The sequence below is a fragment of the Tiliqua scincoides genome, chromosome 7 (genome assembly GCF_035046505.1).
Source record: "Tiliqua scincoides isolate rTilSci1 chromosome 7, rTilSci1.hap2, whole genome shotgun sequence".
NCBI lineage: Eukaryota > Metazoa > Chordata > Lepidosauria > Squamata > Scincidae > Tiliqua > Tiliqua scincoides.
Genome location: NC_089827.1, coordinates 48,857,774 through 48,883,647, shown reverse-complemented (window position 1 = coordinate 48,883,647; position 25,874 = coordinate 48,857,774). Strand labels below are relative to the sequence as shown.

General features: G+C 44.4%; 1 protein-coding gene and 2 pseudogenes across 1 annotated transcript in view; 1 reads left to right on the top strand and 2 right to left on the bottom strand.

Moving 5' to 3' along the window:
- The window catches only part of TBXAS1 (thromboxane A synthase 1), a 206,770-nt gene that overhangs the window by 107,188 nt on the left and 73,708 nt on the right, over positions 1 to 25,874 (bottom strand). Inside the window, exon 4 of the mRNA XM_066634456.1 lies at positions 23,168 to 23,264. Coding sequence (XP_066490553.1) covers positions 23,168 to 23,264 — 97 coding nt within the window. The remainder of the gene's footprint in view (positions 1 to 23,167; positions 23,265 to 25,874) is intronic.
- On the bottom strand, positions 13,393 to 13,509 carry LOC136658086 (5S ribosomal RNA; annotated as a pseudogene).
- Positions 18,047 to 18,163, top strand: LOC136657685 (5S ribosomal RNA; annotated as a pseudogene).

Sequence of the window (25,874 nt, the reverse complement as noted above, 5' to 3'; positions counted from 1 at the left end):
AGCAATGGGACCCACTTTTTGTCTGGGACCCACTGGAAGTGATGTCATGGCCGGAAGAGACATCATCAAGCAGGAAGTGCTTTCCTGAGACTGCAGCAAGCACTGAAATTGTGCTTTTTTCCCCTAGATAGGCAGACTATAAATAATTAAGGGTGCAATCCTAACCAACTTTCCAACACTGGCATAGCTGCACCAGTGAGGCATGTGCTGAACCCTGTGGTTGGGGGGGGGGCAGTCACAGAGGCCTCCTCAAGGTAGGGCAATGTTTGTTCCCTTACCTTAGAGTTGCATTGCCCTTATGTCAGTGCTGGAAAATTGGTTAGGATTGCAGCCTAAATAAATTAAAATGAACAAGTAGAAATAATTGAATTAAAATAAAATTAAAGTAAGATTTTCAGCCCTACCCAGTGCCCAATTTAAATTCTTATATTTAAGTAAGTTCAGTGTGATTTGGGACAAAATCAATGTTAAATCCAACATGTTTTTTGTTTGGGCTGGATTGAGTTTCAAAGCTTCTCACTAAACAGCATTAAAAACCCAGAATGATGAGAAGGGGAAATGAGACTCCACTGGGGTCTGGGGGAGAGGAATCTGTAAAAGCAACAACCCTTTCAAATAAAGCAGTGGTCCCAAACCAATTAGCACTGGAACCCAATTTTTAAAATTACACATCATCAGGACCCACCTAGGACTAAAGAAGAAAAAAGTCTTACCAGCTTGTATTGTATTGGCAACCTTCAGTCTCGAAAGACTATGGTATCGCGCTCTGAAAGGTGGTTCTGGCACAGCGTCTAGTGTGGCTGAAAAGGCCAATCCGGGAGTGACAATCCCTTCCACACCGGGAGCAAGTGCAGTCTGTCCCTGGTCTGTCTCCCTGGCTATGGGCCTTCCTTCTTTGCCTCTTAGCCTCAGACTGTTGGCAAAGTGTCTCTTCAAACTGGGAAAGGCCATGCTGCACAGCCTGCCTCCAAGCGGGCCGCTCAGAGGCCAGGGTTTCCCACTTGTTGAGGTCCATCCCTAAGGCCTTCAGATCCCTCTTGCAGATGTCCTTGTATCGCAGCTGTGGTCTACCTGTAGGGCGCTTTCCTTGCACAAGTTCTCCATAGAGGAGATCCTTTGGGATCCGGCCATCATCCATTCTCACGACATGACCAAGCCAACGCAGGCGTCTCTGTTTCAGCAGTAAATACATGCAAGGGATTCCAGCACGTTCCAGGACTGTGTTGTTTGGAACTTTGTCCTGCCAGGTGATGCCGAGGATGCGTCGGAGGCAGCGCATGTGGAAAGCGCTCAGTTTCCTCTCCTGTTGTGAGCGAAGAGTCCATGACTCGCTGCAGTACAGAAGTGTACTCAGGACGCAAGCTCTGTAGACCTGGATCTTGGTATGTTCCGTCAGCTTCTTGTTGGACCAGACTCTCTTTGTGAGTCTGGAAAACGTGGTAGCTGCTTTACCGATGCGCTTGTTTAGCTCGGTATCGAGAGAAAGAGTGTCGGAGATCGTTGAGCCAAGGTACACAAAGTCATGGACAACCTCCAGTTCATGCTCAGAGATTGTAATGCAGGGAGGTGAGTCCACATCCTGAACCATGACCTGTGTTTTCTTCAGGCTGATTGTCAGTCCAAAATCTTGGCAGGCCTTGCTAAAACGATCCATGAGCTGCTGGAGATCTTTGGCAGAGTGGGTAGTGACAGCTGCATCGTCGGCAAAGAGGAAGTCACGCAGACATTTCAGCTGGACTTTGGATTTTGCTCTCAGTCTGGAGAGGTTGAAGAGCTTTCCGTCTGATCTGGTCCGGAGATAGATGCCTTCTGTTGCAGTTCCAAAGGCCTGCTTCAGCAGGACAGCGAAGAAAATCCCAAACAAGGTTGGTGCAAGAACACAGCCCTGCTTCACTCCGCTTCGGATGTCAAAAGGGTCTGATGTGGAGCCATCGAAGACAACAGTGCCCTTCATGTCCTTGTGGAAAGATCTGATGATGCTGAGGAGCCTGGGTGGACATCCAATCTTGGGGAGAATCTTGAAGAGGCCGTCTCTGCTGACCAGGTCGAAAGCCTTTGTGAGATCTATGAAGGCTATAAAGAGTGGCTGTCGTTGTTCCCTGCATTTCTCCTGCAGTTGTCTAAGGGAGAATACCATATCAGTGGTGGACCTGTTGGCTCGGAATCCACACTGCGATTCTGGATAGACGCTCTCTGCAAGTACCTGGAGCCTCTTTAGTACAACTCGGGCAAACAGCTTTCCTACAACGCTAAGGAGAGAGATGCCGCGGTAGTTGTTGCAGTCACCCCTGTCACCTTTGTTCTTGTACAGCGTGATGATGTTTGCATCCCTCATGTCTTGAGGTACTCCACCTTCTCTCCAGCAGAGACAGAGGATTTCATGCAGCTCAGTGACGATGATCTCTTTGCAGCATTTTAGGACTTCAGCAGGGATGCTGTCTTTTCCAGGTGCCTTGCTTACCAGCTTAAGCCTCTTTTTACTGTACTATGGGGGGGCTGCCTTGTAGCGCACTCGTTGAGCTCCACATTCATCAGACTGGGACCACTCCAGCAGCCTTTCAATCCCTTTTGCCTGACCGTCCATATGAGGCAAGGCACAGTTGCTTACTCATGAGTAAACGCAACCATGTAGCCTAGCTTTGCTTTCCATAGATCTTAATACATTAGTCAGCTTGGAGGGAGGGACTTCCTTCTCAGGTGTTCTTTGGGGGCTGCATTCATCAGATTGGGATTGTGTTGGGTGTTGGATTCCGCTCAGCTTGCCCTTTGCAATGGACTAAGGCACGTTCATCTACTTGTGAGTAAATGCGCGCTATTGTATGCATTTTGCTTGTCTGATATCTGCTTGTCAGTTGCAGCTTCACGACCAACCCACAATCAGGTCTGGACCCACAGTTTGAGAAACCCTGGTGTGGTGGTTCCATGCCTCCAAATTATGCTTTGAGATCTGGGTGTGATGCCACTCATATACCATGGTTTGTCAGGTAGACTTATGCTGCTGTTAATGTTTTAATTGCTTTAATATTGCATTGATTTTATTGTTAGCCACCTCGAGTCCCCTTTGATGTGGGAGAAAGGTGATATAAAAAATTACTGTTAGACAGGGAGAAAGAGAGAGTTTAGAAACTGCATGAAAACCATGGCTTGGTTTTGTAAACTGTCTCACAGAAGTATGATGCAGTTGCTCCCATGGAATTATCTGCCCAAGCTTCCTTGTGCTGCAACTATCTAATACCCCAGGCCAGTGGTTCTCACACATTTAGTACTGGGACCCACTTTTTAGAATGAGAATCTGTCAGGACCCATCGGAAGTGATGTCATGACTGGAAGTGACATCATCAAGCAGGAAAATTTTTAACAATCCTAGGATGTAATCCTACCCACATTTACCCAGGAGTAAGTCCCATTTACTCTCATTGTTAAAAGAATAAATAGTTCCAATCTTGTTATACTCTTGATTTTTTATACACGGATTTGACTCAACATGAATGGCCACAGCAAATGAGAAGGAATGTGCTGATCCTTGGAGAAGGGGAAAAATGTACCCCTTTAAAATGCTTTTCTTGCTGTTGCAGAGATTTTTATCTCAACAGGATGAGAAGGGCTCTTTAAATTAAAGGAAAACAGTCCTTTACAATAGTTGGAGAGAGGGCAGCCAGCTGACAATCCATCAATCATTCTCTCTCCAAGCAACCCCCTCCCTTCCCCCTGAAGAAAAAGAAAGATAATGCTACTGATTGTTGGATTGTCCTCATAATGACTTGTCTTAACATCACAAAGGTCGGCAAGGCTGTTTTTAAATCACCTGAGCAAAGGGCCTTTGTTTTTTAAATTGATTTGCTATAGTGGGGATTTTTGTCATTCAGTCCTGGGAACACTCCTGTGAGACTCAACCTGTACATAGTAGCTTGTTAAAAGTACAGGTCTGTAACATTTCCCCAAATACAGTCACATACCATGGTAGCATCAAATCTAAAATATTACAAATAAAATATTGAAATGAATGGGAACCCACCTGAAATTGGCTCACGACCCACCTAGTGGGCCGTGACCCACAGTTTGAGAAATACTGCCCCAGGCCATCCACACAATACACAGAAACAAATTCCTAAGTATACCACTCAGGGCTCGATCCAATGCCAGCTACTACCAACAGAACTAGCGTGTGTGTGGTCGCAAATGTCTGGTAAAGGGGTGTTTCCGGGTGGGGGAGGGTAGCCCAGGGAGGCAATTCAGGCCTGGGAGAGAGACAGAGACAACTGCTTTGGCTACTTAAATTTGCACCAGTGATTTCGCTGGTACGGATCCAAGTAGACCCATAGGGTCTGTAGGGTCCTGACACGGGGTAAGGGAATTGATATTCCCTTACCTCTGGAGATCTCCAGCTGGCTTGTTGGCCCTATGGTCATGTCGTGAGAATGGATGATGGCCGGATCCCAAAGGATCTCCTCTATGGATAACTCGTGCAAGGAAAGCGCCCTACAGGTAGACCACAGCTGCGATACAAGGACATCTGCAAGAGGGATCTGAAGGCCTTAGGAGTGGACTTCAACAGGTGGGAAACCCTGGCCTCTGAGCGGCCCGCTTGGAGGCAGGCTGTGCAGCATGGCCTTTCCCAGTTTGAAGAGACACTTGGCCAAAAGACTGAGGCAAAGAGGCAAAGAAGGAAGGCCCATGGCCAGGGAGACAGAACAGGGACAGACTGCACTTGCTCCCAGTGTGGAAGGGATTGTCAGTCCCGAATTGGCCTTTTCAGCCACACTAGACGCTGTTCCAGAACCACCATTCAGAGCACAATACCATAGTCTTCCAAGACTGAAGGATGCCAACAGGGATACAGCAGTGGCCATTTCTGTGCTGCTGTACCACAGGGCAGGCAAGCAGCATAGAATTTGGCTGCCCGTGTACCCTGAAAAGGGAGCCAGACAGAATGTACCTGTTACACCCATTTCTCACATCCAAACTTTATGTTTTTGGGGATATATTTAAAATGTCTTAGATATACATGTTGCACATGAAATCACTCCAAGACAATTATAATGTCAACTTGAACTTATGGGTCAGGCTATACATTACTTTAACCACTGTGGCAAGCCACCTGCATGTGGCCATGCTATTTGTCCTTTCATGGCATCTAGAGTGTTTTGCCACAAAGATCCTCCTGATCACATTCACCAAGGCTAGGCATTTCTAGACACATCTACCAACTGTGTGGAAAGTGATCCAGAGAGTCTACGTGGCAAGTCACAGCAGACATCACTGCAGGTGTTCTTCCTGTTACGAGGAAGCAGATTTAAATAGATCATTTTTCCATTAAGTGTAGTCCAAGGGAGACATGTTACTGTGCAAGATCTTCCAGGGCCAGTGAAATGTTTTCAGTGGTCATTTAGAACTAGACACAAGCAAACATTTCAGCAGAACTCATCTACCCATCCCTGCCCCATTCTCGTCTTATTAATTGTAGGTTCTCTGGAATTGCCTTGTTACTTACAGTATAGTGCCTAGAATACTGTTGATGTTAAGTAAACATTAAATACATATGGATTAACAGTAGTAAAGAGAGCAATACAAGCAAACTAGGATACACAGAAGCTTCAAAATCCAAACTGGAGAGTTCTTGTTCAAGTTCACTAGATGTCTCTCTTGAGACCATATGGCAATGTAAACAGCACTTCAACACTTCTGATTATCCAGATGTTTTGGAAGTCCTCCAGGCCATTCAGACAAATGAAGTTGAACTGTACTTGCTTAGCTTTAAACAAATCTTCATGCCCTACTGAAACTAATGGGAGTTAAGCACATAATTGGTGCTTTTCTAACTAGGGTTTGCCTCAGAAGTCTGCTTACAAGCCTTTGTTTGCATAAATGTTTTCTAACTTGCTGACATTTTCATAGTAAAGAGTGTGCAGCCGCCAAAAATATTTTAACATCAAGGCAATTCTTGTTGTTCCTGAGAGCGAGAAGACCAGCCGGCTCCCATGATATGCCCATTGCATGATGATACTGCTTCTTCTGCCAGTTCTTTCATACAACGCATTTGCAAAGCACAGCCAAATTTCACAGCCAGCCACTTTGATCAGTTGACAGTAACCTTCAGTACAGCATAGGAAAAATACTGGGCGTTACAGAGCATGAGTGAAAGCCCAAGGTAGTTGATGAAAATTGACCCTCTCAAGGTCAGCAGCTTAGGCCTTGTTTTGCAGACCCTCCTCTACCGAAATTACAGTGAATAAATGCTTCCTCAAAAGTAAATCCCACTATGTTCAGTGGGGCTTACTCCCACTGTATTATATAAAATTATAGCCTTAGAACTGTGAAGACCTGGAAGCAGGACTGTCTTGTCAGCCCATGCATGTCTACTCAGAAGTTGTTGCATCCTTCAGCCTTGGAAGACTATGGTAATGTGCTCTGAATGGTGGTTCTGGAACAGCATCTAGTGTGGCAGAAAAGGTCGATTCGGGAGTGACAATCCCTTCCATACTGAGAGCAAATGTAGTCTGTCCCTGGTGTGTCTCCCTGGCTACGGGCCTTCCTTCTTTGTCTCTCTGCCTCAGTCTGTTGGGCAAGTGTCTCTTCAAACCAGGAGAGGCCATGAAGTAAGTCCTACAGAATTCAAGGGGACTACTTTTAGGTAAGTGTGCATAGGCATGGAGTCTTGCGTTAACAGTACCCTCCCTAAGGAGACTGCTGCACTGAGAATTACACCAGGATCCATCCTAGCAATGGCATAGCTAGGTCGTTTGACACTCGGGGCCCATAAATTTTTGTCACCCCATACAACATAATTAATTAATTTTCCAAGTGATGTCATGGCTCGAAGTGACATCATCAAGCAAATTAAAATACATAATTATAAATTAATTAAAGAAAAACAAACAATTAAATAAGGGGAAGCCAGCCCTGATCCCTCAAGTGAATTTCTCTACATCCTGCCTGCAATAACCCCTCTCACACAAAAAAACAGTGAGATTTTCAGCCCTACCAAGTGCCCAGTTCAATTTTAAGTTCTTATATTTCAAGCATTGCACTCAGGACCCAACTGGCTTTACAAGTCTAAAACAGAAAACATTCAACTTACCAGCTGAAGCCTCTGCTTTATTCCTTTTATGGGGGTGGGGGCTGCCTTCTGGAGCATTTGTTGAGCTCCTGTTCCATCAGATCGGGACCATTCCCCTTTGTCTGACCTGATCAAAGCATGTTTGCTTGCTCTTGAGTAAACACTTATTTTGCTTTCCATAGGGCTCGATACATTCGTCTGCTTGGAGGGAGGTACTTCCTTCTCGGATGTTTTTCGGGGCTGCGTTCATCAGATCAGAACCATTCTGGTGTCACTGGATTTCCTTCAGCCTACCCTTTCCAATGGACTAAAGCAAGTTCACCTACTCGTGAGTAAATATGTGATATGGCTCAGTTTCACTTTCCATAGGGCTCCAAGCATTTTTCGTTTTCTAGTTTTTCGGTCATAGACCGAACAGAGATATTTCACTCCAATTTTTTCATGGCATTCTGCTGGAAATTCTGCATCCAATGGTATATAGTGTGATGGTATTATTCCTAACCACCGCGTTTTAGCAACTTGTGGTGTCACCCCCCCCAAGGCTGGTATCTAGGGCAGACCAACCCCCCGCCACTCACTAGCTACACCATTGCATCCTAGTACACTTTGAGAGGAATTTAAATTTTACTATAAAACATTTTAAAAATAGTACAGCTTGGATGACGAGCAGCCCAATCCTTAGCTGCCTGGGGCACCCAGCCTCAGTGGCACCAAGAACGGCTGCCACCGGATCCTGCGCGCCCTGGGCTATCGTGGAAGGTGCCTCAGGAGAAGGGGATTTTAATCTCCTTCTCCCAGGTAAGGTAAGCAGCCCTGTAATGGGGCTACTCACTTTACCACCAACCAAAAGGTTGGCAACCTTTTTATTTAAAGGAAGCAGATGTTGTCCAAAGCGGCTGGATGTTGTTTAACAAAGCTCGGCTTGGGAGGTGAAGCCTCCCGCGCAGTTTGCTGTGTGCTTGACAGGGAATGGTAGAGCAACCCACCTAGGCTCCTGGAGTCCCTGTGCCACTTGCAGGAGGCCAAGCCAAGCTCCACACAGGCCGCTTCTGGGTGCTCGGCAACAAGTCATGGTAGGTATGTGCAAGCTCTTAGTTTTAGACATAGGCTGCCTCTGATTGCCAGATGCAGGGGAGGGCACCAGGATGCAGGTTGTGTCTGTTGTCTTGTGTGCTTCCTGAAGCATTTGGTGGGCCACTGTGAGATATAGGAAACTGGACTAGATGGGCCTTTGACCTGATCCAGTGAGGCTCTTCTTAAGGATGAAAGAAGAAAGCATTGAAAGTCAAGGCGACGAAACTCAAGGTACATGTCATGCCTCATTATCCACTGATTTAGTATCCACTGATATTGATTTGCCATTGATACCAGGCTCCACCTTTAAATGCCTTGTAACAAGGGAAAAAAGCACCAACAAAATCCCATTTCCTACCTTTGTGCTGTTGAACCCTAGTACTTCTGCATAGGGCTAAGAAAGTCCTCATCTGAAACCCTGAAGATCTGCTGCCAGTCACTATAGATCAGGGGTGTCAAACATAAGGCTTACAGGCTGAATGCAGCCCCTGGACGCAATTTATCTGGCTCCTGTTATCATTGGATCTTGAAAATAAGAACAAGATTTGTGCATTTTCTTTCCTGTCATTTGCAGCGAATGTATTTCTATGCAAGAATGAAGTGCTTATTTCTGGCCATCATCTGCTTAATGAGGTCATGTTCTGCTTAATGATGTCACTCCCATCCCTCAGCAGGCCCCATGAATGCTAACTTCAGCCCTCTGTATGAAATGAGTTTGACATCCCTGGTATAGATAATACTGATTTAAATGCTGTGGCTGCAATCCTGGGGGCTGGGGACTAGGGATAAGAATAGGCCCTCAGTTTGGCTGTATTTGTCATAAGAGGCGACTAAGCAGCCACCGGGTAGATGGGACTCGTTAGCCTGGGAAGGCAGCTCATCTGAGTGAAGGAAAACTCTGATCCCAAACCTCCACTGCCTTGTGGCTACATCCAGTTATGGAAAAGGCTTCAGGAGTCAACCTCGAGGCAAAATCCGGAGCCGGAGTCCCTGAGGCAGTTCGTGGCTGAACACAGTCACATTCTGGCAACTCCTGCGACGCCGCTGGAACCAACCGTATTGGCCTCTGCCTTTCCATTGGACCATTTCAGCGACGTGGAGAGGGGGGATTTGCTGCATGGGTAACAGCCTATCCTCCATACCTACTTTACCCAGGCTTCGCGCACTGGAGAGGACACTGTTCCAGAACCACCATTCAGAGCATGACACCATAGTCTTCTGAGACTGAAGGATGCCAACAACCTGGCTGCAATCCTAAGCAAACGTGCCGGAGAGTAAGTTTCACTGAACACCATGGGACCTACTTCTAAGCATGCATGTATAGGATTGCATTGCAGTGCTCTGCTTCAGTGCACAGCAGCTTCATATATTGCTCTTGCAAGATGGCAAAGCATTATAGTTGTAACCCAGGATTAAAATATTGCAACTGAGCTCATGAATTCAATTTTTCCATCCCTAGCTCTGAGTGGAGCTCCATCTATAATGTGGCTATTTGCTTACACAATTAATCCTTTCAGAAGCTTCATTCCAGTAGTCAGATTAACCTAGATTATCTAGTATTTACCCTAGCCTGAGGGCATCAACTCACCAAGGAATTTGCATTTCCTTTGATTAGTTTGGAAGGCAGAAACACATTAGTTTGGGTGGCCACACATGAATAGAATTCACAGCTTAAGTTTCATGCACCCAACCACAAGATATTTTGTCAATTAAGATGACAACCCTTAGTGCTGCTCAGTATAGAGAGATTCAAGTTGTTTTAATGAAGAGCCTTGTAGCACTTAAAGACTAACCATTTTTTAATTGAGGCAAAAGTTAAGGCGGACTAGGCCCTATTTCATCAGATGCATTAGTCCAGTAAAATCAGCTATGAGCTGCTAAGCTAGTAGCAACCTTGTTTAAGGAAGAATTGGTGGCTGTGTGGGGTACGTCTTTCTTAAATGAAAGATGTTGTTTAAAAAATGAAACTGTGTTTAGTTTAGAAACTGTGCCATACATATTTTGAAGTATTTCTTTCTATATAAATTACAGTGTAAATCTTATGGGAGCAAGATGATCCTGAAATTTCTCAGCATGCTCTGAGAACTGGGATTCTCTGAGGAAAAGAAATAAATGAGTGGAAACCGATAAGTGTTGGTTTTTATGATATATTATTACACCATTATTTACACTATATAAGCACTGCCTAGAATCACTACTATGAGTTGTGAAGATCTATACCTAATTCTGCTTAAACATTCCTGCAATTAATATTCTGTGGATGGCAGGCCTGAATATAAATCACACACTTTTAAATAAGAATTTTATTTAATCTTTTCTGAAATTTAACACTAGTGTCTGATTAATGAATGGTTTATTGGAACATTCCTTTTATTGCCTCCTGTCACTGTGCGGAACTAAGGATACTGGGTATTTAAGCAAGAATTGTGCAGTTTTATAATTTCTTACTTTGGGGCATTTACATTGTCCTACAGTTTGGCTTAACTGCACACATAATAAAGGGCACAATCTAGCCAAAGTTAAGCATGTTGAACACAATTCATCAAAACCATGTCCAAGTTAGGTCCAAGTGAAAATGGGACTCACACATACATATGGACTCACACATACATATGGCTGCAGTCCTATGTATACTTCCTTGAGAGTATTGTATTGGCAACCTTCAGTCTCGAAAGACTATGGTATCGCGCTCTGAAAGGTGGTTCTGGCACAGCGTCTAGTGTGGCTGAAAAGGCCAATCCGGGAGTGACAATCCCTTCCACACCGGGAGCAAGTGCAGTCTGTCCCTGGTCTGTCTCCCTGGCTATGGGCCTTCCTTCTTTGCCTCTTAGCCTCAGACTGTTGGCAAAGTGTCTCTTCAAACTGGGAAAGGCCATGCTGCACAGCCTGCCTCCAAGCGGGCTGCTCAGAGGCCAGGGTTTCCCACTTGTTGAGGTCCATCCCTAAGGCCTTCAGATCCCTCTTGCAGATGTCCTTGTATCGCAGCTGTGGTCTACCTGTAGGGCGCTTTCCTTGCACGAGTTCTCCATAGAGGAGATCCTTTGGGATCCGGCCATCATCCATTCTCACGACATGACCAAGCCAACGCAGGCGTCTCTGTTTCAGCAGTGCATACATGCTAGGGATTCCAGCACGTTCCAGGACTGTGTTGTTTGGAACTTTGTCCTGCCAGGTGATGCCGAGGATGCGTCGGAGGCAGCGCATGTGGAAAGCGCTCAGTTTCCTCTCCTGTTGTGAAGAGTCCATGACTCGCTGCAGTACAGAAGTGTACTCAGGACGCAAGCTCTGTAGACCTGGATCTTGGTATGTTCCGTCAGCTTCTTGTTGGACCAGACTCTCTTTGTGAGTCTGGAAAACGTGGTAGCTGCTTTACCGATGCGCCTGTTTAGCTCGGCATCGAGAGAATGAGTGTCGGAGATCGTTGAGCCAAGGTACACAAAGTCATGGACAACCTCCAGTTCATGCTCAGAGATTGTAATGCAGGGAGGTGAGTCCACATCCTGAACCATGACCTGTGTTTTCTTCAGGCTGATTGTCAGTCCAAAATCTTGGCAGGCCTTGCTAAAACGATCCATGAGCTGCTGGAGATCTTTGGCAGAGTGGGTAGTGACAGCTGCATCGTCGGCAAAGAGGAAGTCACGCAGACATTTCAGCTGGACTTTGGATTTTGCTCTCAGTCTGGAGAGGTTGAAGAGCTTTCCGTCTGATCTGGTCCGGAGATAGATGCCTTCTGTTGCAGTTCCAAAGGCCTGCTTCAGCAGGACAGCGAAGAAAATCCCAAACAAGGTTGGTGCAAGAACACAGCCCTGCTTCACTCCGCTTCGGATGTCAAAAGGGTCTGATGTGGAGCCATCGAAGACAACAGTGCCCTTCATGTCCTTGTGGAAGGATCTGATGATGCTGAGGAGCCTGGGTGGACATCCAATCTTGGGGAGAATCTTGAAGAGGCCGTCTCTGCTGACCAGGTCGAAAGCCTTTGTGAGATCTATGAAGGCTATAAAGAGTGGCTGTCGTTGTTCCCTGCATTTCTCCTGCAGTTGTCTAAGGGAGAATACCATATCAGTGGTGGACCTGTTGGCTCGGAATCCACACTGCGATTCTGGATAGACGCTCTCTGCAAGCACCTGGAGCCTCTTTAGTACAACTCGGGCAAACAGCTTTCCTACAACGCTAAGGAGAGAGATGCCGCGGTAGTTGTTGCAGTCACCCCTGTCACCTTTGTTCTTGTACAGCGTGATGATGTTTGCATCCCTCATGTCTTGAGGTACTCCACCTTCTCTCCAGCAGAGACAGAGGATTTCATGCAGCTCAGTGACGATGATCTCTTTGCAGCATTTTAGGACTTCAGCAGGGATGCTGTCTTTTCCAGGTGCCTTGCCAAAGGCAAGGGAGTCCAGGGCCACGTGAAGTTCTTCTAGGGTTGGTTCACTGTCAAGCTCTTCCAGCACAGGCAGGCACTCAATGTTGTTCAGTGCTTCTTCGGTGACTGCATTTTCTCTGGAATATAGCTCAGAGTAGTGCTGCACCCAGCGTTCCATCTGCTGCGCCCGATCCTGGATGACCTCGCCTGTGGCAGACTTCAGAGGGGCAATTTTCTTCTGTGTTGGACCTAGGGCCTGCTTGATACCATCATACATCCCCTTGATGTTGCCCGTGTCAGCTGCTATCTGTATCTCGGAACAGAGCTGGAGCCAGTAGTCGTTAGCACATCTCCTGGCAGTCTGTTGGACTTTGCTGCGAGCAGTTCGGAGGACCTGCAGGTTGCGCTCACTGGGACAGACCTTGTATGCTGCTTGAGCTCTCCTCTTTTCCTCAATGACTGGTGTCAACTCCTCAGAGTTGAGAGTTGAGTTCCTTGAGAGTAAGTCCTACTGAACAGAGACTCACTTCCCAGTAAACATGAATAGGCTTAAGAGACATATTTTGTTACACTGCTTTCAACAGGACTTGGAACTAATTTCTGCAGGACTGTGACCATTTATTTCTATGGGAGAGTTAAGCAAATGCTGAAATCAATGAGTTCTTCTAGCATCTCCCTAGAGTTATTTCCCCATTGGGATGTATTTGGAACCGGTTGGTATAATGTTAGTCTAGCTTACTAAATGACTTTGGGCCAGTCACTCTCATCCCTATCTATTTCACAAGGCTGTTTTGAAGACAAAAGGGCATTCTGCCCTGAGCGCCCTGTAAGCAGGGCAGAACAAGAATCCTATAACTAAGCAAATGGTTGGCAACCTTCAGTCTCTAAAGACTATGGTATAAGCCGGCAGCACCTGGTATTCCCAAGAGGTCTCCCATCCAAGTACTAACCAGGCCTGACCCTGCTTAGCTTCCAAGATCAGACAAGATCGGGCATGTGCAGGGTAACAGTTGCTGCTCCTATCTGACCAAAATAGATGACACAGAAAATCTGTGAATAGGAGAAGCCATGTTGTTTTAAAGTGTTAAGAATAGTTGCGGAGGGACCCAATTCAGATCAAGACCATGGCACTGGGGAAGAAGGGGTTTAACCCTTCTCACCTGTGCAATTTCCCTAATTAAATCACACACACCCCCAAGCTGCTAATTGCTTTAGAGAGCAAAACACACAGGTAGGGTGGGGCAATTTTAATTGGGAAAATGGCACAGGAAAGGTTAAAATCCCCCCCTCAGCACCCTGTTCCGGATTCAAATCTGTGGCTATTTACTACTACTACTAACCCTTTTTAAAACAGCAGATACAATTCACAATTTGCCATTTCACTTAGCTTGGCCCTGAGTCATTCAGTACAGGTACAGTCCAACTCCACTAAATATCTTTGTGGAATGTCTGAAAACTACCAAGAGGTGGCCCACCACTCTCTTCATTACATCCTCTCCCCCCCCCCCCCACTAAAAAAAAACTGGTTTGCATTATTTCATGGTCTGGATGGAAGAAAATGGAAACAAGCTGTGATAGTTACAACTAACCTTTTATCACATGAATTCCTATAAGGAGCAGCAGTCATAAATGGAACAGATTGTGGGAACTAAAGGCACATGCATAAATAATATTCTTTGCTCTGAACACTGCACTTTCACACAGAACACAAACCAGTAACAGGTGAACAAGGTTTGAACAGCCAGTTATGATTCACAGCCAATGTTTGCATTAATCTAAATGAAAATCAATGCATTGCTTTGTTGAAATAAGTTCTATGTACTAATTCTAACTTTGTCCCAAAGAACTGGATATGTTTCAAGGTTCAAGCCTACATTAATTAAAATAAAATAAAAACATGGGTTCAGAATTCGCTTTAGCCAAGCGTACATTAAGAGGAAAAATATGAGGTCACTGCTGCCCACCTAGCCACTACATGGGTGAAAAGGAAATACATTTAGCCTTGCAGGAAATTAAGACTGGGCTTGCTATATTTGGTCGCCTTTATAAAGTGGATATGCCGGCTGGGAACCTTGCATAAGTTTGAATCCATAGCTTCTTTGGCGGCGGCTGCAAGTACAACACAAAATTAATAAGCTGCTCTGAAAACAATCATAAAAGAGTGGGAGGAAAGCCTAAAATGCGCCTTTGAAAAGCATTCAATACATTTCCTTCAAGATTGGGAATAATCAAAGCACAGTTAGATGTGACAGCAGGAGGACCCTCTAAAATGAGTGTGGGAGAGTAAGATTTAAAGCTTGGCATGGGAAGGCAGAACAGGGCAATGGAACCTTCTTCGACCCATGCTCTTCCACCCCAAACCGCTTCTTGTACAGCTATTCTTCTCTTGGAAAGGATTACTTGGTAATTTACAGCAGCAGCCCATCCACTGGAGATAGACTGTAGCATTGCCTGAAGTTTCAGAAATCTCCTTTGAATGCTCTTCAAAGGAGTATTTTAGAATTTCCTCTCACTCTTTTATGATTTTTGATCAAAAACCTGATGTGGGTTCCAATTGGAGACAAGAGTTGTTTGTAGCAGCAGGAAGGACTGCATTGGGGGCTGCAAGCCCCCCACACCCTCCAGATGACCAGAGCCACTGCCCCTGGCAAGTTAAAAAGTCCCTTGGTCACTGTGGTGTCACCACTGCCGCATGGTCATCAGGCACTCATTTATAGGCCACTCCCCTTATGAGGGAATGGCCTTTTTCCCCATAAGGGGAGTGGCCTATAAATGAGTTTGGGAACCATTGGTCTTAGAAGTAAGCCATCATTTTAAATTGCTATTTGCTTTACCTGGATTGGCTGAAAAGAAAGAAAGAAAGAAAGAAAGAAAGAAAGAAAGAAAGAAAGAAAGAAAGAAAGAAAGAAAGAAAGAAAGAAAGAAAGAAAGAAAGAAAGAAAGAAAGAAAGAAATCTTGCTTATGGTGATTGACGACTAATTGCAAGAGAGATCTGGATGTGTTTCAGGGTACATTATTGGCTTACCTGCAGTAACAGCAAGTTCCAACAGGCCTGACTAGCGCCCTGTGTGAACTGAGCCTTAGAACATAATCCAGATTCCTCTGCAACATGCAGAGGTAGCATGCAAGGTATGCAAACTATCTTCGGCAGATAAGTCAATGAGGACACATAAAGTTTGAAAATCATGGCACTTAATTAATGGCACTTAATATTATCATGGCACTTAAAATCATGGCACTTAATATTAATCTAATCTCTTCATTCAGATTGTGGTTCAATGCAAGTAAGAGGCAGGGACGACCAAAGTGGCAATGCCTTCAAGATAAGGATGGCATTGAATAAAAATACTCTCATACAATACTGTATAATCAAGCAGTATTATTACTCAAATACATTACAAGTTCAGCAAGTCCATCTATTATGCCTGTTGCCTCAAAGCCAACACCCACCTTTATCCCTATCGCTTGCAGAAGCTGATAGTGTCCTAGTCCCTGGTACTATGTTCATTTATAGTACTGTGAATCAACCCTTGAAACATTGCATGTAAATAGCTACCCTTGTGCAACTATTCATGAATGTCAACCTTCTAATGTTAAACCTTCTGATATTCACTCTGATGGCTTACAAATATAATTTGGACACATGGAAATCATACTAGAAAACTCTAAGCTAAACTGTACAACTTTGCTCCATCTGGGATTTCTCTTCATTTTTTTTCATGACTGAGTTTCTCTTCCAGGTAGTAACCAATTAGAATCTTCCAAGAACCTTCTCCTCAGATTAAATTAAACTGATTTCTTCTGAATACCTTCAAGCAAGTAAGGTATTCTGGCGAGTGCACATTTAACAGATTAAGGTCATTCTCCTCATGAACACACCAAGACCTGACACTGATCACAAACTGCTTTGATTAAAGACACACACACATTTTAACAAGGTTCACTGAATTGTCACCTGACTATTTATTAACCCACTAGTAAACAAACATCCCAACTTCCTCATTACTTTGGAGCATTTTTTTCTTGGCAAGGGAAGGGTCAGAGAGTTCCAGACTATCTCCCACACTCTTACACTGAAAAAATGTCCCAGCTCCTTCCATAGCTCTTCAGCTCCACATTTGCTATCCACTACATACTAGCCCAGTGGTTCCTGAACTTTTTAACGCTGGGACCCATTTTTAAAAATGACACTCTCTCAGGACCCACATAGGTTTACGAGACTATGAAAAACGTTTCACTTTAACAGCCTCTGTCTTTATCCTTTTTACTCTGGTGGGGAGACTGTCTTCTGGAGCATTTGTCGAGCTCCACATTCATTGGATCAGAACCATGCAGGTAGTATTGTGTTCCCCTCCACCTGGCCTTCAATAAGAGCCAGGGCACGTTTGCATACTCGCAAGAAAACACATGTGCAGCTTAGTTTCACTTTACATAAGGTTCATTTTCAATACTTTTTGATGTATTTTCCTTGTCAGCTTAGAAAAGGGGGACTTCCTTCTCAAGTGTTTTTTGGAGTCTGCATTCATCAGACTGGGACCATTTTGGTGGCACTGCATTTTTCTCAGTCTACCCTTCGAAATGGACTTAGGCATGTTCACCTAGTCATGAGTAAACGTGCACTGTGCCTCAGTTTCACTTTCCATAGGGCTAAATGCATTTTCCTTATCATCTATCAGCTTGTCAGTTTCCGTTTCACAACCCATCAACAATCAGGTCACAACATACTGGTGTGTCACGACCCACAGTTTGGGAAACATCGTACTAGCCTCTTTTCACCCCACCCAGTAGCTCACCACAACCAACAAACTCATAGAACTGGCTGATATGCTACAACTCTCTCTGTTAACCAGGGATAGCTTCTGTCTCCTGATCCCCCTGTCCTTAGTAAACAGGGCCAGCTTACTGATGAGGTTGAGTAAAGCAGCTGAGTGAAGCAGGTGCTTCAAGTCAAGAACTGGCAGCAGTAGTTGCGCCGGTTGTGCACGCCATCACCTCCACTGCCCACCTGCAATTTCTGCTGACCAGTTGACAGTCACCCTTCTACCTTGGCAACCTGCTTTGGCACAGTACCAGATGCCCCTCCACCTCCTTCTCCCACAGCTCTCCCACAACAGAACCTGGGAAGTGAAAGCGGAAGTGAGGTGAATAGAGTCACAGAACCCCAGAATAGACAGAACCCTAGAATGCCTCTTGGACAATGTTCTCGGCAACGGCTATTCTATTTTCCCCACTTCCTCTTTTGCTCCCTGGGCTCTACAATGAAGAATGATATGGGAGGAGAAGAGGTAGCAATAACACAAGTAGCTGCCACTGCCACTTGGAAAGAATGGTGGGGGAGATTCACTGCCTCAGGCATCGGTAGGGAAGGGCTTAGTAAATATCTCTGCCCCTATTTTTGCTGTTTGCTTCTTATAATTTGCTAGTTGCTAGCATTCTCATTTTTCAGGTTTCAGATCCCTCCACATATAAGATAAATCTCTGAGGGGTGTGCAGATGCTTCTTATCTCTAATGTGCACACAGGTAAATTTATGCGTATTAGCACTAAGGCACTGTGACAGCAACTGTTACCCTGCACATGCCCAATCTCATCTGATCTTGGAAGCTAAGCAGGGTCAGGCCTGGTTAGTACTTGGATGCGAGACCGCCTGGGAATACTGGGTGCTGTAGGCTTATACCATAGTCTTTCGAGACTGAAGGTTGCCAACCATCTCACTGTGCAGTTCACAGCCTGCTATGTCACTCACTGCAGCTGTGGAGGTATATTTTGACCCAGTGATAACCTGTAGGGCAATTATTATTATTAATTATTATTATTATTATTTTATATCTTTAATCAAATGAATGCACAGGAACCCTCCTGGCTGTTAAATAAGTGAAGAACACAGGCTATTTGCTTCAGAGCCTTATGGAACAATGGTGGGGGAGAAGAAAGTTGAGCTGACAGGTGTGAGAATTAGGAGCATGTCCCTATTTTTACCTCTGATATGTTGATGGGTATGTTGTTGTTGAGGCCTGACCCTCCTCTACACTTCCTGTCAGATTCTTCAGCTAAGCCTTTCCTGCCCAACTATACCTTGTAAATGGTCACTTGCAGAACTTGCCAGTGTATCTGCACCCACCTGAATAATTAAGAACAGCCCTATTGAATCAGTTCTAAGGTCCATTAGTCCAGGATTCCATTTTTCACAGTGGCCGTTACGAAGCCCACAAGCAGAGAATAGCCAATTAATAGCCAATTGTCTTTTCTCCAATGTTTGGTATTGCCCTGAACCTGGGAGCTTAATTTAGTCACTGCTACTAGCTGTTCACCATCCTGTATGAGGTTATCTAATCTTCTTTTGAAGCCATCTGGGCTAGAGGTTATCATCATATGATGTGCAGGCAAATTCCACATTGCTGCGTGGTACCAGACCAAGACACTAGATCGGATCCAAAGATGTTCTACTGCATGAGGAAGGCATAAGGTTGTGCCTTATTCACTGATTTGGTATCCACTGATTTGACTTACCACTGATACTGGTCCAACACTAATTGCCTTGTAGCAAGAAAAAGAAGCAGCTAAATCCAATTTCCTACCTTCATGCTGTTAAATAATTATAATTTGATTCTATTATTCACCCCATCTAATGGCTGAATGAGATATACCATCTATACCAGGGGTGCCAAAACCCCGGCCCTGGGGCCACTTGCGGCCCTCGAGGTCTCTCAATGAGGCCCTCAGGGAGCTCCCAGTCTCCAATGAGGCTCTGGCCCTCCGGTGATTTGTTGGAGCCCACGCTGGCCCAATGCAACTGCTCTCAGCGTGAGGGCAACTGTTTGACCTCTCGCGTGAGCTGTGAGATGAGGGCTCCCTCCACTGCCTGCTGTTTCACATCTGTGATGCAGTAGCAGCAGAAAAGGAAAGGCCAGTCTTGCTTTGCGCAAGGCCTTTTATAGGCCTTGAGCAATTGCAAGACCTTCATTCATTCATATAAGTTCATCTTTAATATATTCATTTATGTAAATGTATGTAAATTTATTCAAATTTGAAATGTAAATCAATTCTTTTTTTTCCCCCCGGCTCCTGACAGTGTCAGAGAGACGATGTGGCCCTCCTGCCAAAAACATTGGACACCCCTGATCTATACCAATGCATTCTGGGGTGACAAGAGGAGCAAGAACCCTGGAAGTGGGTCTTCAAAGCTATTTTTCTACTGATTTGGTATCCACTGATTTTTTTTATCCACTAAAGGTTCTGGAACAGAACCCTCAGTGGATAATAAGGCACAACCTGTACTCTGTTCACAGAAGGGCTGCTTTATTTATTTATTTATTTATTTATTAGATTTTTATGTCACCTTTCCTGTACCGGAACAGATGCCCAAAGTGGCTTACAATTTATAGAAAAAAATTAAAAATTAAATAAATACAATTTATAAAAACAAAGAATAAACTCATAAACTCATTTGATTTTTCTCTGTAAACCGCTTTGTGAACTTTTAGTTGAAAAGCGGTATATAAATACTGTTATTAATAATAATAATAATAATAATAATAATAATAATAATAATAATAATAAACAAATAAATAAAATAGAAACCAACTGGAGGAGGGCAAAACTATTAACATCCAATGAACTGCTATAGAGGTATAGACAGTAGACAACTCAAATGCCAACAAATGTTTTGAGCCCTTGCCGAGGCACCTTGAGGGAGGGGGCAGATCTTAATTTCCCCCACAGGGAGTTCCATAATTGTGGTGCCACTACCAAGAAGGCTCTCCCCGATTCTGCCATCCCCCTAACTTGGGAGTAAGCAGCACTCGCAAGAAAGCCCCCTCAGATGACCCAAGAGGACGGGCCAGAAAATATAGGAGGAGGCTGCTTTTACCACTCACACTGAAATTCTGCATGAGAAAAGTGATGCTAAGGTGATGTTCTACTTGTGCAATCTCTTCGACAAACAGAAGCTTGAGAACTGCTATAGAACCTGTCCATAAAGCAGGGCATGAATGATTGTGCATGCAGTTTCAGAAACGTCCTCATGGCGAACTTCCTTCCACTCATGTTTTTGATATCCCACTACCTTGATGATGTCTGACAGGCCAGGCATAAGCATGGGCAGCATGAATTCTAGCAAAGGAGTCATTGTGAAGTGAGAGTTTCATACATGAGACCTTTCCTACATAATACATGCAGGTCTTTGGTCACTTCCTGACTGCTTCCTGAAACACATTCCAAAAATATGGACAGAGAAATGCAATCTCAGGCCCTGCTCTCAAAGGCTGCTGGGAACAGTCCTGGCATGAGAACAACAGGAACGTGCAGCTCAGGAACATGCTGTATTATCAGAGGTTTGTGGTCAGCATTTGTGGTCAGCATTTAGCCAAGTGTGTACAGGATTGCAGTTTTCATCTCTCATCTGCATAACACTATGGGTAGCAGCACAAATGGGGAAAATAGCAGTATAGAGAATTTTCTTGGGCATAATAAATTGTACACTTCCAAACAGAATCGCTAAATAGAAGCAGAGAAAGAATTTGCTTGGAGTAATTTTCAAAAACATAAACAGACGCCTTCTTGCCTAAAAGCCATGTAGAAAAGCTTCTGCTTAACAGCGAGAATGTGTTTCTCTTTCTCTCCGTATCATTCTCCGTCTCACACACAATTATGTTTGTAGACCAACGCTTGCATTTTAGTCTGTATTTATACAAAGCAATTGTACTGGCTGGGATGTGCTCTAATGCGTTATTGTTTAAGTGAATAAAAACGCAATACTAAATACTACAAGTGCCAGGCATTGCAATGCTGCCTCAAATTCAGCTCCATTGTTCAAATGCTCCTTTTCTCAAGAAGGCTAGGGAAGCATGGAGTTCAAACTGGTTGAACTCAGCTCCCCTCACTTGCTAAATAGATGCTACTTTCCTTCCCAATGCAGCTCTAACAATCTGTTCTATGGGTGAAGATAGAGACACCTTCTGGGCTATTAGCAGTGAGCGGCCGTGTGCCAGCAGCCCCAGGAAAAGCCCCAGCACCAATAAGTTAGCATGGAGGGTAGATGATGTGGGTGGAATGGAGCAGAGACCAAGTCAGGGAGGGGTGTGTGTCGAGCCTGGGGAAGGGGCAGTATCAGTGGCAGCAACACCACAAACATCCTAACCCTCTTCCTGGTCTCAATCTACTTTCCTGTGTCCACTTGGACTTGCGTCAGCAAAATCACTGTTGCAGGTTCACGTAGACCCATATCGGAAGTGGAGGCTCACCCAAGGGAAAGGCAACATATATTTCCTGACTCAGAAGAAACCTCTGGGACTGCACAGAGGTCAGGATGCAGTATATGCTCTGGTGGTATGGCTGCACTGGTAGTGCGGTTTAGATAGGATTGGACTGTTAGATAACGGGGTATAGAAGCTAAAAGCGTCGGAGCTAATCTGGGAAGCCCCAAGTTCAAATCCCTGCGTAGCCATGAAACTTGCAAAATCATCTCATGCCGGTGATTATCTTTCAGCACAGCATACCTCAGATTTCGAGAATGATAAAAATAGGATAATCCCCATGTATCGCATGGCAGGAGGATGTAGCTCAGTGGCAGAGCAAATGCTTCTTATGTGAAAACCCCCAATTCAATTCCCTACCTCTTTCCATCTGAAAAGACCTTGTCTAGTGGGGCTGGAATGAATTCATGGAGAGCTGCTGCCAGAGTAGACAATACCAGGCTAGACGGATCAGTACTCTGGCGCAATATAAGATGGCTTCATGTTGGATGAAATGTGTCCGAGTCAGGACATGCACATCAACATTTTAGAGATGAGGATGATGAAGCAAATCCTGATTTAGAAATTACCCACAGAGACCCCTGTTCTAGAAATGCTGCTTTTTGGTCCAAGCAAATCCAGGGCATTTAAAAATGGAGTGCAATTCCATGGGGGGTAAGGCTGTGTTAGGTGATTCAGTGTCAAATCAGCTTTAAATGTCATTATTGTTTAGACAAGGAGAGGCAGGCAGAGGCTCAGAGTTTCCATCAGGAGTTTCCTCTCCATTGCCGACTCAGCACCAAGGTTCCCGCATGCTTAAAACACACAAATGCTTCAGAACAGGGGGGTCCAGCAATTGACGCTGGGTTACAAAATCAGGAGAACTGGTGGTAAACCTAAAAGTAAACCGAAGGAAAATGGCAGAAGCAGAACCATATTCTGCAGTTGGTTAGTAACAGAGGGCTTCCTCCCAACATCAGCAGTTCTGACAATCACTAAGAGGTCAGACCACCTGCTGAATCATCTTGATTGGGAAAAGCAGGCTGTTGCTAAAGCAATACTAGCTTATAGTATTTATACTTGGGTGATGTTCAAAAAACTCCACATACATTATCTCAATAAGTACCTTATATTAACAACAGTCCTGTATAACAAATCCCCATATTGGGTGTGTGGGTGTGTGCATGGGACATGGGGCAGAGCCAAAAAGATGGTGTGAGCCAACCCAGTATGTCTGTGACTGAGTCCAAATTTGACACTATGTCAGCCAGCTCTGTAGTGCTCCACACCTTGGTTAAACCACCAAAGGGATATAGATTGGGGCCAGATAGGTGCTTATGATTCTCTGGAGAGGTCTGCCTCACACCTGGAAAACTGAACATTGCCAAACATGCTTCTGCGTGTTCTCCCCTTGAACAAAGAAGCCTTGAAATGGCTACTTACCATTCTGTTAGAAAAACTTTCAAAGTTGTCCACTAAGATTTGTTTGATCATATCCGGATCAGATATTAACATGTACATTCGATGACCAATGTAATACCTGTAGATGAAACAAAGAATTACAAAGTGTTAAGCTGCCTGTAAGGGAAAGCTATTTCAGCCAGTCCACCCTCATAATAGACTAAGGCCCAAATCCTAACCAACATTCCAGCACTGGCATAGCGGTGCCAATGGGGCATGTGCTGCATCCTGCAGTTGGGTGTCACTCACAGAGGCCTCCTCAAAGTAAGGGAATGTTTGTTCCCTTATCTCAGAGCTGCATTGCCCTTAAGTCAGTGCTGGAAAGTGGGTTAGGATTGTGACCTAAATACGTATTCACTGGGGTTCTTCATCTGCCTCACTTGGCAATAGGCCTCGCAGGAGACCTATAATCTTGTATATTTTGTGTTTCTCCACCATTATTTTTTATATTCCTATCCTGCCTGTTCCCCATTAATGTAGGCACCCAAGAGCGCACTCTTACACAGAGTCCTGTTCTCAGAGGCTCCATAAACTCTTGGGGGGCAGGCATCCTCTTTCCCATCTGCTGTTCCCTTCAGGAGAAAGTAGAAGAGAAGAGAGGAAGAATTGTCCCTTTTCACTCTCCCGCTTCAGCTCTGTGTGACCCCCAAAAAGATAGGACATTAATTTAAATATGGATAATTGACTTCTTGCCCACTTCCATATAAAACATAAGCTCCTCATCTTTATCTCCAAAGCCCTCATTTCTGTGCTCCTCTCTACTTCTCTGATTTAATATCTTTCTCCACCCTTGACTTGGTCTTCTCTCTTCTAGCTTCCCCAACCCCTTAGCCAGCTGAAGCTTTCTTGCTCCATCAATTGACTTTTCCCTTGCTTCTCAGAACACCTGGGTGATGCCCTCCCTCTTAAATCCTTCAAATTCTTCTGAAAAAACCACCTTTCCTGAGAAGCCTTTGGCTCCAACCTCACTGGTCTTCAAGTAGAGGCTTGTAAAGCACCTGCTGGAGATGCTCTATGGGGACTTTCTGCTACAGGCAGAGGGTTGGAATACATGACCTTCTAGGTCCCTTCCACTCTATGATTCTATGAATGCCTCAATCCCCACACCCTATTCTAACTAAACCTAAGTACATGTAACTAAAACAATCACACCTTCTTCTCCTGTTCACCTCTGCCAACTCTCCTGCATCAAATTTAAAACTAAGTTCTTTGAGGTGAGGACCTGACGCATCACATTCTGTAAGTGCCATGTAAACTGATGGTGCTAAATAAACAATAAATAAGAATAAGACTATGCTTTATTATATTCCTGCTCTTAAGGTACCACACCCCAAACTTTCTGATCAGACAACTGATATGCATACTCATAGAGATTGCTCACAACATAGTCAAACCTAGTAAAGATTCTGCCAAATAAGACAACCCACCCCCCCCACCCCCCAGGATTAAAATTAAGAATATCTTAAACACCCTGAAGAAATTCTGCAGATTAATCCAGTCCTCAGTGTTCTCTTATTACAGCCAGTGGATAGAAATTTCCAGCTGCAAGAGATCGTTCCTGTTTCCAGCTACAGGGTGGATTAATTTCAGATGGATGAAATTAACTTTAAAAGACAACATAAAGCAAATTTCTTTATGAAAACCGGAATCACGTTATGTTTATCTGGATCAAAATCTATTGGACTAGCAAATTGGCTGCACATCTCCTCTCATCACCCATAGATCTTCCCAGGGACACTGACAGCCCACAATGAAGTTAAAAACTGTTGTGTTCTTCTGAGTCATATGAACATTTCTTCGTCATGATGAATTGAAGCTGCACTCCTATACACACTTTCCTGGGAGTAAGCCCCACTGAACCCAATGGGACTTACTTCTGAGTAAATGTGCATAGGATTGTGCTATCAGTTATTTAATACAGAGGTGTTAAATGGGAGGGATGGAGGAATAAAGAAGAAAATGGAGAAAAAACACCAACACACAAATGAATTAAAATATGCAGAGGAAATACCAGTGAAAATTGCTTTTATTTTACTGTGAGGTTCACAGTTGCCTTTATGTTCTCAATCTGCATTTGTGAAAAGATGTATGAAAGTACAACTGAAGGTACCAAGTATTTTCCTTCACCTTCAGCAACGATGGTTCCTCTCTATTTTCCCAGGCAGTGTTTTTAGTACACTTCCTCTACCCTTAACAGGGAAATAAAAATATTGACACACAAGAATGTGCTTTTAGAAAAAAATCCAGATGGAGCAATGACCTTGGTTTTAGGAGACTGTTAAATATACTTTTTATTCGAAGATCACCATCACCAGTACAGTTCAGACTTTCATCCACTTTAAATTTCAAATAAGGAGCTGTCTGTTGTCTCAGTTACAAAAGTAGCACTGAAAAAACCTTGCAGTTTTGAGCCAGCTGAATTTTGTCTTCAATCAGACTAGCAGCCATTTTCAGCCACTGTGCCATGGCACACTGGTGTGCCGCAAATAGTCTGCAGGTGTGCCGCGGGAGTTTGGGAGAGGGTCATTTATTAGTAGGGCCATTAGGGAATGTGAGCCCGCCACCAATAGCAAGGTGTGCCTTGTCAATTGTCAAAACACTGATGGTGTGCTTTGACTATTTTAGTACCTTGTCACTTTGCCGTGAGACAAGAAAAGTTGAAAATCACTGGATTAGAGCAAACACGGGA